General features: G+C 46.6%; 1 protein-coding gene and 1 long non-coding RNA gene across 2 annotated transcripts in view; both read left to right on the top strand.

Annotated features, from left to right (window-relative positions):
• The window catches only part of DUSP22 (dual specificity phosphatase 22), a 48,183-nt gene extending 34,752 nt beyond the window's left edge, over positions 1–13,431 (top strand). Inside the window, exons 6-7 of the mRNA XM_081206664.1 lie at positions 1,879–2,050; positions 11,820–13,431. Coding sequence (XP_081062790.1) covers positions 1,879–2,050; positions 11,820–12,005 — 358 coding nt within the window. The 3' untranslated portion in view covers positions 12,006–13,431. The remainder of the gene's footprint in view (positions 1–1,878; positions 2,051–11,819) is intronic.
• The window catches only part of LOC308594002, a 104,647-nt gene that overhangs the window by 63,559 nt on the left and 27,110 nt on the right, over positions 1–13,978 (top strand). The gene's annotated exons all lie outside the window — the stretch shown is intronic.

Genomic DNA, 13,978 nt, shown 5'->3' with positions numbered 1-13,978 from the left:
AGGCATGAAGGTGCCCATTTTAGGTTGCCTGCTGGTGCAATGTCTTTAGAAATAAGGTTCATTGAGGGCAGGGCATCTTTACCAAACTACAATTCCCAGAATTCTTTGCGGGAACTCATGCCCACTGAACTGGTATAAGCTTGTGGCGCATTCCTGTAACATTGGTAATGATTATAATTATAATTTATTATTTATACCCTGCCCATCTGGCTGGGTTTCCCCAGCCACTCTGGGCGGCTTCCAACTGAATATTAAAAACAATACAGCATCAGACATTAAAAACTTCCTTAAACAGGGCTGCCTTCAGTTGTCTTTTAAAAGTAAAATACCGTATTTTTCGCTCTATAACACGCACCTGACCATAACACGCACATCGTTTTTAGAGGAGGAAAACAAGGGAAAAAATATTCTGAATGAAACAGTGGACGTATCATTTTTGTGCTTCATGCTGTGGCCACAGACATGTGATCTGATGGTGAATTTGGGGTGACCCAATGCAAAAATCCTGAGAATCCCTGTGGATCCATGCTTTGTAACCACGTTTTTGCACCATTGCAGCCCCAGGCAACAGTGGGTGCGTGATTTTTTTGGGGGGGGGCAGGCTGTAGCCATGGACATGCTATGTGCTCTGATGGTGAATTTTGGCTGACCCAATGCAAAGTTCCTGAGGATCCCTGTGGATCCATGCTTTGTAACCACGTTTTTGCACCATTGCAGCCCCAGGCAACAGTGGGTGCGTGATTTTTTTTTGGGGGGGGCAGGCTGTAGCCATGGACATGCTGTGTGCTCTGATGGTGAATTTTGGCTGACCCAATGCAAAGATCCTGAGGATCCATGTGGATCCATGCTTTGTAACCACATTTTAAGTGGGGAGGGAAGGAAAAACACAGAAGGCTAAGAATGCAGGAGAGGGCTATAACGTGAGGAAAGGAAGGCAAAAGTTTTTCCCCACCCACCCACCCAAGCCAGCCACTGTTTAAGGATTTCATCCTTTTAAATGGAAGAAAGCATATTTGAATGCTGTGTGTCTCCAAAAACAAAAAGCAGGAAGTCAAATCAGAATTTTAAGCCGAACCTGTAATCTCTCTTCCCTTCACATACATTGTTCCCTCCGGAGCAGGGACAGGATAGAGCGACGCTCTGCTCTCCTCTCTTCTTGCCTGGAGGGGAGGGGCTTTCCCTGCTCTTTGTTCCGTTTGAGCAAACACAGCAACGAAACAGAGCAGGGTGGGCAGTAAGACCCTGAGGCAGAATGCAGGAAAGCAGCAACTTCCTGTCTCACGGAGCTCCCTTCTCCCTGAAGCGCGGTTTGATTTTTGCTTTATTTTTCGGCTCCAGGGACCACACATTCGCTCCATAACACGCACAGACATTTCCCCTTCCTTTTTAGGAGAAAAAATCTGCGTGTTATAGAGCGAAAAATACGGTAGTTGTTTATTGCCTTGACATCTGCTGGGAGGGCGTTCTACAGGGCAGGCACCACTACCGAGAAGGCCCTCTGCCTGGTTCCCTGTAACCTTGCTTCTTGCAGCGAGGGAACCGCCAGAAGGCCCTCGGCGCTGGACCTCAGTGTCTGGGCTGGATGATTGGGGTGGAGACGCTCCTTCAGGTATACAGGACAAAGTATTTTCCGCAAATGATTGTATTTTGGAACATTGCCATCATGTTCAGCACTGCACTGCTTTGGGAAGTATGCCTTGCTTTGAAACTTGAAATTTAAACACTTGTTGAATGAGAAGCATCATTATTTTGTATGGTTTGTTTGTTTGTTTTTTAAAAAGAAAAACATGCTTTCTGTCAAACCTAATGTCCATGATGCGCTTTCAGCTTACTATAACCTCTGTGTATCTACTTGTCCACACCTGCTTGGCAATGCAGCCTTGCAGGCGTTTCCAGGAGTGCCACCTTGGTTGTGGCCTACATAATGACCATCACTGATCTCGGCTGGGAGGACGCGCTGTCGGTGGTGCGAGCATCGAGATCGTGCGCCAACCCAAACGCGGGCTTCCAACGGCAGCTGGAAGAGTTTGAGAAAACTGAGCTTGCTCACGTAAGTACGTAAGGACTCCACGCGAGAATCAAGGTTGGGGAACTCCTCTTAACCTGAGAGGCCTGTTCCGTCTCTCCGGTAGCCTTCTGGGGCCACTTGCCGGCAGTGGGTGGGGCCAGAGCAAGACATTTAGCAGCAGCTTAGCTGCAGGAGTTGTTGGAAGGAGGCGTACAAGGCATCATCCAACCATCTTAGGGACTCCACTCTGCATTTACTCCTTAGCCATTTCCCGAAGATATCCCGCAAGGCAGCGGAGGTGGAGGATCAGAGTTTACCTTCTCCTAGATGGGCTACCTTCCCAGGTTGATGAGCCCCACCTGCCCCTCACTTCCCTCTACAGCAGCCTTTCTCAACCTGTGGGTCCCCAGATGTTGTTGGACTACAACTCCCATCACCTCTAGCTACCAAGGCCAGAACTCAGGGATGATGGAAGTTGTAGTCCAACAACATCTGGGGACCCATAGGTTGAGGACCACTGCTCTACAGCATGTGCAGAAACCGCCTGCTTGACCATTGGACCCACTATTTGTCTCATCCACTCTGTCTGCCAGAGCCTGTCTTTGCATGCAGAGGAAGTCCCAAACCTGCCAAGCATTTGAGACCCATCAGCTACCCTCACCTGGCCAATCAAAACCATTTTTTGGGGTGTGGCTGCTGTCGCATGCTGACAGCTTCTAGGAGCCACAGGTGAGAGCTGAGCGCAGGGTGGGGACTACCCTAGAAGAATGGGAATGTGTATTAGTTTACTTCACAGTGTGGTAATAATAATAATAATAATAATAATAATAATAATAATAATAATAATAATAATAATAATAATTAATTTATTTATACCCCGCCCATCTGGCTGGGCTTCCCCAGCCACTCTGGGCAGCTTCCAACAAAATATTAAAATACCACAATAAATCAAACATTAAAAGCCTCCCTAAACAGGGCTGCCTTCACATGTCTTCTAAAAGTCTGGTAGTTGTTCTCTTTGGCATCTGATGGGAGGGCATTCCACAGGGCGGGTGCCACTACCGAGAAGGCCCTCTGCCTTTCTTCCTGTAACCTCACTTCTCACAGTGAGGGAACCACCAGAAGGCCCTTGGCACTGGACCTCAGTGTCCGGGTGGAACAATGGGGGTGAAGACGCTCCTTTAGGTATTTTGGACCGAGGCTGTTTAGGGCTTTAAAGGTCAGCACCAACACTGTACAGCACTGGTAAGCCTTTCCTCCTGTGTTTGGGGGGCCATCCTGCTTTTTGTGCTGCGTGGGGCTGTGGACCTCTGCCCCCAAGGCCTCCCTGCATGGCAGCACGGATCTGACATGTCAAATGTCCTCTAATATATGATGCATTCATTAGTACATTTTGGGCAGCTCAGTGCGTTTGTAAAGTCTGTTTAGCCCCTTATCTTTTAAAGAAGAGGCAAACTGGCTTTGTTAGAACATGCTTGGTAGCTCTGAATCGGCTGCTGCATATAAAATGAATGTATTATTCAGCTCTGAATATTTGTTTCATCTCAAAGGCTTACCGTTCCCAAGCTATGGAGGAGTAGAGTCCATGGAAATAAACTGACTTTACAGAGGGACTTTCCAGCCTGGTTGTCTCCCTCCTTAATTTGAACCCTCACAGTCATTTCTGATCTGATAAAGTTTTGACTTGAAATGATGGATTGTCCTTGCATTATGCAAATGGTGTTTAGGAAGATCATAGCATGTATGTGGGTTTGACATTTTGTGCTGTTCTTTTCTTTCCTTTTTTCCAATTCCATGTAGGAGAAGAGTCTGCAGCTTTCATAAAAAAGCACATGCTATCTTGCGAAAATACATTCCTACAAATAGGGGCTGCTCCATCCATCTTGCCCATATGGCAGGGGTGCCATGTCCACCTGCCATCATATATATAGCGAAGGTGAAAACCTGCCTGAGCCAAAGGTGGAGTGGCAGGTGGATCAGTTCCCAGTACAGTGGTACCTTGGGTTACATACGCTTCAGGTTACAGACCCAGAAATAGTACCTCAGGTTAAGAACTTTGCTTCAGGATGAGAACAGAAATCGTGCTCCGGCGGCACAGCGGCAGCAGGAGGCCCCATTAGCTAAAGTGGTGCTTCAGGTTAAGAACAGACCTCCGGAACAAATTAAGTACTTAACCCGAGGTACCACTGTATAGCACTTTGAAAGAGGCTCTCAAGTCAAGACGAAACAATCATCTGATTGGTGGGTCTTGCTGAGCCTCTTTGAAAATGCCATCTTGTGGAACACATTGCATCCCTGATGTCATTGGACCATTGGGTGATTGGCAGGTGGGTAGCCCCGCCTACCTGTCAAACATGGCCTGCGAAGGTTAGGGGAAGTAACCTGGCTTGCAGACCAGATCGTGTTCCTCATCCCTGCTATATATGTATGCAGTGCTTTTTGGGGGGGGACGGACGGACGCAGGAGTATGCATACCCCTAAACATTTTGTGAATCTAAGTTCGGCCACATTGAGGGGCAGTATTTGAATATGAGTAGGAAAATGAGACTACCCCTAAACATTTTTAAAGAAAAAAGCACTGTATGTATGGGATCTGTACATTTCTCCCTAGGAATCGGGGTGCCAACTGAAATCAAATACTGGGATGGGGAAGTAAGCCCCACCCCACATAATCACATGACATGACACTTGCACATGACATGACACTTGATGGGCAATGCCCATCAACTTTGCGGTGGGACCCTCCAATACTTTATCGCGTGGACTTTTGCCCCTAGGAGTTGGCTCCTATGCTCTGTGTTATGTATCTGTTGCCAAGAAATGGGCAGTTTTGATGTTGACTGCTAACAGCATGGAGCTCTAAGCAATGAATCCTTCTCGCCTCAGTGCGTCTCTATAGGAAGTGTTCATTGCAGCCCTGATTCCTGCTTTCCCCTGCCCCTTCAAGTCATGTGACACCTCAGAATAATGTAGCTGCCAAGGATGAGTGAGGTGCAATCCATCTCTCCTCTTCACCTAGTGCAGTCTGAGTCATTTAACGTTCGTTTTGCTTTAAGGATGGTCGTGCTCAGAGTAGCCAATATGGCGGCCTCCAACTCTTGTTGGATTCCCAACTCCCATCAGCCCCAGATATCATGACCAGGAGTCAGGCATGATGGGAGCTGGCTCTCAATAACACCTGGAAAGAGATCCCAAGAGTTAGAGCCAGGGGAATAAATTGACTTAAATTCATTCATTTAATTCTACCTCCCTCCGTTAGTTACCCATTAGAGTAAGTGCTGCTTTTCTCTGCTCCATGAGCCTTTTCAAAGGAGCAGAAAAAGAAACCCCCTTTGGCTAAGGTTATTTCTCTCTCTCAGCTATGTTTAGCCATTTCACAAATACTTTTAATCTGATTTTTTTCCCCCTTTCAAAGGATGCCGGCTGTCCCTTCCTGGTCCCCCAAGGGAAACTATTTCCTGTTTGTTTTATTTAAAGACCACATTTCTGCCAGGCTTGTGTCCACCTCCCACAACTAGAAAACTGCTGCTGCTACTACTGGGTTGGCTGTCTTAGCATGAGAATAGTTGGGAGAGAGATGCTGCTGCCTTCATCCTTTACTCACCTTCACTCCTGTCATTTATATATTCCCTTTCTATTCAATGTGTAAATATTATAAGCTGCTGCAATCCTAAACACACTTGCTAGGGCAGGCATCCCCAACATTCGGCCCTCCAGATGTTTTGGCCTACAACTCCCATGATCCCTAGCTAACAGGACAGGTGGTCAGGGATGATGGGAACTGTAGTCCAAAACATCTGGATGGCCGAACGTTGGAGATGCCTGTGCTAGGGAGTGGCCCACAGTGAACTAGGAAGCTCTTCATACCAAGCTAGACTGCTAATCCATCTAGTCAGTACTTTTTTCGGGGGGGGGGAGTGGGGGAACTCACCACAAAGTTTGTTTGTTTGTTTATTGTGGGCCCAAGTCACAGTGCCACAGCCCTGCCCCACCCTGGTAGTGGCTAAATGTAAGATGTGATTAATAAACTCAAGCAGACAATGAGACTGACCCAGAAACTCCAGCGGGTGCAGAATGCCGCGGCGAGACTCCTTATGGGGTCTTCGCTGCGAGATCACATTCATCCGGTACTATACCAGCTGCACTGGCTCCCGGTGGAGTACAGGGTCAGGTTTAAGGTGCTGGTTTTAACCTTTAAAGCCCTATATGGCCTAGGACCCTCGTAGCTATGGGACCGCCTCTCCTGGTATGCCCCACAGAGAAACCTACGGTCTGCAAATAATAACATCCTCAAGGTCCCAGGCCTCAGAGAGGTTAGGCTGGCCTCAACTAGAGCCAGGGCCTTCTCGACTGCGGCTCCAATCTGGTGGAATGCTCTGTCACAAGAGACTAGGGCCCTGCGGGACCTGACATCTTTCCGCAGGGCCTGCAAGACAGAGTTGTTCCGCCAGGCCTTTGGTCAGGGTGCAGCCTGACTCCCTCCTCTGGCAACCTGCACAGAATTTTGCTTAATTGGTTGCCATCAATTTGATTTAATTAATTTTTATAATGAAAATTTTTAGATTGTGTGATTATTTGACTGATTATTTGATTGTTGTTAGCCGCCCTGAGCCCGGCTTCGGCTGGGGAGGGCGGGATATAAATAAAATTTATTATTATTATTATTATTATTATTATTATTATTATTATTAGAAATGGCCACAGCTTTATTGATTACAGATAGAGGTGGAATTCTGGCTCAGGCATTGGGTGTATATCTGTTCCAGACTCCTCCCCCCCACCAACTAACAAACAAAAAACAAATTTTTAAAAGGTAAGGGAACACAGTTCTGCCAAGTTCCTGCTATAAAAAAAGCCCTGCATCTATCTCAGTTTTATCGACAGTGATGGAGAGCAGCTCTTCAGGATTTCAGATGGAATTTTTTCCCATCCCTTCGGAAGACACCAGGGATTGAGTCTGTGGCCTTTTGCATGCAGAGTATATGTTCTGCCACTGCACTCGTCATTCCTCTTAGTGGGGGCTTCTCACTTAAGCATGCCTAGATTGCACTGATAGTCTAACTGTGAGTGCTGCATAGTACATTTTAGCTTGTGCATGGGCTGTTGTTGCCCAAATTTCATTATCTTTTCTAAAACAAGCATTCTTTGGATCAAACCTATCCATTCTGAAGGAAACCAGCCCTGAGTGCTCACTGGAAGGACAGATCGTGAAGCTGAGGCTCCAGTACTTTGGCCTCTTCATGAGAAGAGAAGACTTCCTGGAACAGACCCTGATGTTGGGAAAGATGGAGGGCACAAGGAGAAGAGGACGACAGAGGACGAGATGGTTGGACAGTGTTGTTGAAGCTACCAACATGAGTTTGACCTAACTGCGGGAGGCAGTGGAAGACAGGAGTGCCTGGCGTGCTCTGGTCCATGGGGTCACAAAGAGTTGGACACGACTAAACAACAACCACAAAACAAGCATTGGCCTGATTCCGCAGACTCTACTTGTTTTCTTTTTAAGAAGGGCAGATGGGTTCAAAAGCCTTTCTTGGGGGGGGGGGGTTGGCCCAGCTTAGCTTGTGTGCGCAGAATTTGTCGAGGGGACAGCTCCAGATGGGTTGAAATGGGTGACAGGCAGCCAAGAGGAGGAGCCAGGAGACACATCGAGGGGAACCACAGACATATGTTGGTAGCAGTAGCCAGGCCAGGCCTACATAAGGCTACCCAGTTATAGACAACAGGATGGCAGTACAATAAGTATTTAATTCAAGCTTATGCTGTCAGAAGATGCAGCCATATATTTGGATAGACAGTGGTACTTCGGGTTACATATGCTTCAGGTTACATACGCTTCAGGTCACAGACTCCGCTAACCCAGAAATAGTGCTTCAGGTTAAGAACTTTGCTTCAGGATGAGAACAGAAATTGCACGGCGGCAGCAGTGGGAGGCCCCATTAGCTAAAGTGGTACCTCAGGTTAAGAACAGTTTCAGGTTAAGAACGGACCTCCAGAACAAATTAAGTTCTTAACCTGAGGTACCAGTTTATTTGAAACCTGTGCAACACTACCAAACATAGGTGCTGAGCTGCGCCTGACATTGGGGAGGCTAATGTTGCACATATTCCATGTCACATGTGTGGTGAATGTTGCAGGCTGACCGGGCAGGCCTCCTCCCAATGTAACATTCACCTGCCAGCCTCCGCTGGTCCGTGTGGCGTCTCCCAACGCTGTGCGGCATGGGACAGATTCCTGCCAAGCTGCGCTACGTTTCCCAGGATAACATGTTGCCAGGCCTCCTCTGCCCCCTCTCAAAATTGTGGGTGCTGAGCTCCATCCCAGTGGAGGCCTCAGCCCGAAATGAAAGTATTTTCAAATAGACCTTTAAAATGTTGGGGGTGATCAGGGCTTTATTTCAGCTGGAGCTCGTTGGATCTCAGTTCCTGCACCTCTCTGATGGGTGCCATTGACATTATAAGGAAACAAGGGAGGCGTTTATGGTTCGTTCTGGCACCTATTTTTCTAGAAAAATAGCACTGGGACAATGTAAACTTGCGTCAGATAACCACGAATTGTACTTAGATTTCTTTCTGAAAACAGCCTCTGGTAGTTCCGGGAAAGATCTCTCCCCAAACTTTTGACCTTTCGAATAGCATCTAATGTCATATTACATCTTTGCATAGCCTAGGTATACGATTTTTGCCACATGTCAGACAGACAGACAGACAGATGCTCCATAATGTTTTTGTGTAAGGGGGGGGGGGGGTTGCATTAAAAAGGCTTGCATTAAAAAAGGACCTAGAGGTGGATATTTTTTTTTGCATAGATTCCAATCAACTAGATAAAAATCATATTTTATTCAAATTCCAATTACCTAGATTAAAATCGCTTAGGTATATAGTGGTTTTTAAAAAGAATTCTGTATTGACGATCCAGTTTTGAATGCAAATTTTCAGTTCGCTTCTTTCCCAGAAGAGCTAAAAGCAAATTTCCACCTCCACATTTATTTTTTCACAGGACAAGATGCCTCCATTTTAACTGCTGCTTCCCATATTGTCCTTTTTATACCCTTTAAATGTATTTCTGGTATAGGTACTTGTATTTTAAAGAGTGGTTTTTTATGTTTTCAGGGTGCCTCCTGATTAATTGAAGGCCTATTTAGCCAATCATAACTTTTTTTTTTAAAAAAAGAATCATCCAATGGCAGGGGGACATTTGACCCAAGTCCCTGCTTGAAGCAGGAAATCCAGAGCTAGGATATGTTCACCTGACTGTTTCCTCCACACCCTCTGCTCGTTTCTGAAGCTGCACTCACATGACATTAGCCACAATCCATATTGATCCATGGGTTCTTACAAAAATACTGCTTTTCGGTGTGTATTTCGCCCCTCAAACTAGCTTCAATCCAATTAGAAAACATTGCCGACAAAGGTCCGTATAGCTATGGTTTTCCCAGTAGTGATGTATGGAAGTGAGAGCTGGACCATAAAGAAGGCTGATCACCGAAGAACTGATGCTTTTGAATTATGGTGCTGGAGAAGACTCTTGAAAGTCCCATGGACTGCAAGAAGATCAAACCTCTCCATTCTGAAGGAAATTAGCCCTGAGTGCTCACTGGAAGGACAGATCCTGAAGCTGAGGCTCCAGTACTTTGGCCACCTCATGAGAAGAGAAGACTCCCTGGAAAAGACCCTGATGTTGGGAAAGATGGAGGGCACAAGGAGAAGGGGATGACAGAGGACGAGATGGTTGGACAGTGTTCTCAAAGCTACCGGAGCCAGTGTGGTGTAGTGGTTAAGAGCGGTAGTGTTGTAATCTGGGGAACCGGGTTTGCGTCTCCGCTCCTCCACATGCAGCTGCTGGGTGACCTTGGGCTAGTCACACTTCTCTGAAGTCTCTCAGCCCCACTCACCTCACAGAGTGTTTGTTGTGGGGGAGGAAGGGAAAGGAGAATGTTAGCCGCTTTGAGACTCCTTAAAGGGAGTTAAAGGCAGGATATCAAATCCAAACTCCTCTTCTTCTACCAGCATGAGTTTGACTAAACTGTGGGAGGCAGTGGAAGACAGGAGTGCCTGGCGTGCTCTGGTTCATGGGGTCACAGAGAGTCGAACACGACTAAACGGCTAAACAACAACAACAATTGGCTCCACAGTTCACCTGTACACAGTGGCATGTCACAGGCAGGACAAAGGGGGCGCAGGTTTGTGGATTTTTTGAGGGTGCATTTTGCTCCTCATGCCACCCCTGCTAGCACTGGGCTGCTTTATGAGTCTGATCACTCATCCCAGCCTCTCAAAGTAGTGTGGGGTTGGCAGGGCATTAGAAGGATGCAACAGGCATGTGCCCTTAAAATCAGCCCAATCAGACTGATTTTAAGGCTGCAGGCTTGCCCTTCTGCGTCCTCCTCATGCCCTCCACATACTCCCCCCGGTATACCCATGCCCCCTATCCCTCGGTGCCTTGAAGACACGCTCCGCCACTGCCTGTATATACCGCTAAGAATTTTCTCTTAATAGTCACCTGACATCTTCCTTCCTATAGCTTAAGTCTACTAGGCAGAACAGGGGTTCTGCCTAGTAGACTCTCGATCAAGGGCCTTTCGATGAAGGGCCATATCCTTGGAGAGGATCTGTCAGGGGGCCACATGTGAACAGTGGGAGGGGCAAAGGACTGGTGGGAGGGGCCAGAGCCAAAAGTGGGCAGGGCTACCCCTTTTCCTCACTCTCTTTTTGTGCTGCCTCCTCTTTCCTCCTCATCCAACAGCGGAGGGACATATTGCCCTCACCAGAGGTCTGAATGGCCACTCACAGAGGGCTTTTTGACATTAGGCCAAGGGGTTCATGAAACGAAGCTGAGGGCCACATGCATCCAGGGCCGGATTTAGGTTTGATGCGGCCCTAAGCTACTGAAGGTAATGGGGCCCTTTATATGTCCAGCTGTCCTTTGTCAACAACAAATTGTCACTGTTTTTTGTGTTGAATATATGCTATATGGTAATTTATGGACCTCATAGGTATTTTTATAATAGGTAATTTATGGACCTAATAGAGATGCGGGTGGCGCTGTGAGTTAAACCACTGAGCCTAGGGCTTGCCGATCAGAAGGTCGGCGGTTCGAATCCCTGTGATGGGGTGAGCTCCCATTGCTCGGTCCCTGCTCCTGCCAACCTAGCAGTTCGAAAGCACAAAGTGCAAGTAGATAAATAGATACCGCTCTGGCGGGAAGGTAAATGGCGTTTCCGTGCGCTGCTCTGGTTCCACCAGAAGCGGCTTAGTCATGCTGGCCACATGACCCAGAAGCTGTACGCCGGCTCCCTCAGCCAATAAAGCGAGATGAGCACCACAACCAGAGTCGTCCACGACTGGACCTAATGGTCAGGGGCCCCTTTACCTTTATTAGGTATCAAAAGCCATTTGCTCATGCAGAATGTGGGCACCCTATACGTAGAAATGAGCAAACCAGTGATATTTTAGGGAGCAGGCTAGCAGGCAGGACCCATTACTTACATCATAGGAGCCTACACAACACAAAACATTGTTGCTGTATGTAGGTTTTATTTTATTTGTTTTTTATCTTTTATTTTGGAAATGTACATCCAGGTTTTTTCCCCTTTAATTTTTTTGGGGGCCCCCAAGAGAGTGGGGCCCTAAGCTATAGCTTGTTTAGCTTATACATAAATCCGGCACTGCATGCATCCCTCCCTGAGATCTGTAATCATTTCCAAACCAATTTTAAAACTACCTAAAACATTTAAAGCCGCTCAAAGCCTTTTTATGTTATGCTGTGTTTCAATTTTTTTCTTTGCCTTTTCTTTGTTTCGTCCCTCCAGGTCAGAGAGTGGCTCAGGGCCGAATATGGAGAAAGCCCATTGCAAGACAAGCAGGAAGCCCAAGATCTTTTGCAGAAGTTCAAGGCGCATGCAGCAGCAGCAGCAGCTCAGTCAAGTGCTTCTGGAAGGCAGTGGAATGATAGCTTTGCATCGGTGGCCTCCTTGTCAATGCCTGCTCCTCAGTAGCAGCAGCTAGCACACGAATGCATTGCTTTTCTGTGGCTTCATTTGGACAACATGATAAATCATCGTGGTGGGAATGAGCCTAGGTATGTCTTGGGCTCACACGTTTCTCCTCCTCCCCTCCCCGCACAACCACACAGAGAATGGATGTTTTAGATTAACCACAGTTTCGCTTGTGTCTGAACCCTAAATTGTGGCTCATCATAACTACGGCTTGTTGAAACAAGACAGCTTCATAAACCATGGCTTGACATTGGATTGTTTCAGAAAACCATGGTTAAGATTAACTACGTCCAACTATTGGCATGGATATGCCCAAGTTTAGAGGACACAACAAACGGTAGTTAATCAAAAACAGAAGTAAAAAAAACTCCTTGTGGCTGTGCTAGAGAGGGGAGGGAGGACACACGTGAAGCCAAGGCCCTCCTAGACTCATTTCCGTCACAATAAACCGTAGTTTAATCATGGTGTCTGAATGCAGCCAGTCACTAGACAGAGCACCTTTGATGCCCTCCTGCACATGCACAGAGAGGGCTTGTTTTGTATGTGTTGGCTCCATGATGAGATGTCTTACATTTTCTTAGTAGGCACATCTCTGAGATATGAGGAGCAGGACTCCAGAATTCCCAACTTGGCACCACACTTGCAGGTTGACATTGTCTTCCATTGTGTGGGCACCAAGCCCCACTTTCTCTCCCAGTGGCTGTGTAAAGAGGATGCCACATTCTAGCCGTCGAGATGCCAAATTGTTTTCTATGTTTCCCTCGCGTGTTCTTCAGGTTGTCTGTATAACCAGGGTTTGGCACAGCTGCACTTTTCAAAGTTTCTGGTTCTTTCGGCACGCAGTGCTCTAAATAAGGGCAGTGTGTTTCACGGAGGCCTTTGTGCTCACCTTGAGCTCTGGTTTTGCTGCAGGAAGCCCCTTGGCTGAAGAGGCAAGCCATTTTCCAATGTAAAAAAACCAGCTGCTCTCTTCAGCGACAGGGAAATGCTGCAGTCCCATCAGGGGACAAAGCTCTGGCGGTGTGCATGGTTGTCTCTTCTTGTGTATATCCCTTCTTAAATTGTCTTGGAATGTATGGCTAATAAAGTTATATATTTTGCTCTAGAGTGAAGCAGAAGTATCACAACTAACCTCATCAGTATTTATTGTCATGGCTTTCACCTCAGAGAAGTTGTTCACTCAAAATATTTTTATATTTTGGAGGGATCTGAAAGTATATTGCAAGATGTATATATAGAGAGAAACTAAAGATACAATGGCTGTTGTGGTGAATTAAAGTTCCGAATGTTATTTTCACAATACTACTGAAAAAAGGTTTCTTGTATATTAGTCAGCTTGATGGAGTTCCATCTTTAATTGCCCTCCCCAATGGCATATGTTCAATAAAAGCTCCAGTCTTTTTCTAAATAAAAAAAGCCAGTGTTATCTCATTGCATTTTTCTGGATAAGAATGACTGCGGTTTCATCAATTGTTGGTGATGCCATTGAACGATCAACCAACCTGAGTGTGTTATGGAATCTGGACAAACTCCCAGAAGACAATCGGATTTGTGAGCTGTGTCTTATCTATAGGGGAAACGAGCCATCTGGATTCATCATGGCGGTGAAAAATGCCCCACCCACTAAGGTTAAGAAGTGGGGAACCCCCTCCCAAGAGTGTTATGGCTAGAATTTCTTTAAAGTATTGCAGATCCAATGCTTAGAATACTGGTTGCCTGAAGCAGTGGTAGCAGGAGGAGTAAAATCAATGTCCTATAGCCTGATAGCAATTTCAAGAGCACAACAACACTATGTGTTTAGGACAGGCCATAGAATCCTGGACGTACCTCTAACAAACTACAGTTCCCATGATTCTTTGGGGGAAGCCATTGGCGTGGATGTGCCCCAATTCTTCATATGCCTGGAAAAGGGTGTGGTTGCCTAAAATCCTGAATTGGAGAACTCCATATGGCAACCTCTTGTTGCTGGTCAC

This window comes from Podarcis bocagei, assembly GCF_964188305.1.
Source record: "Podarcis bocagei genome assembly, chromosome: 8".
NCBI lineage: Eukaryota > Metazoa > Chordata > Lepidosauria > Squamata > Lacertidae > Podarcis > Podarcis bocagei.
The sequence above is the reverse complement of the archived record's forward strand: the minus strand, read 5'-3'. Positions and strand labels throughout refer to the sequence as shown.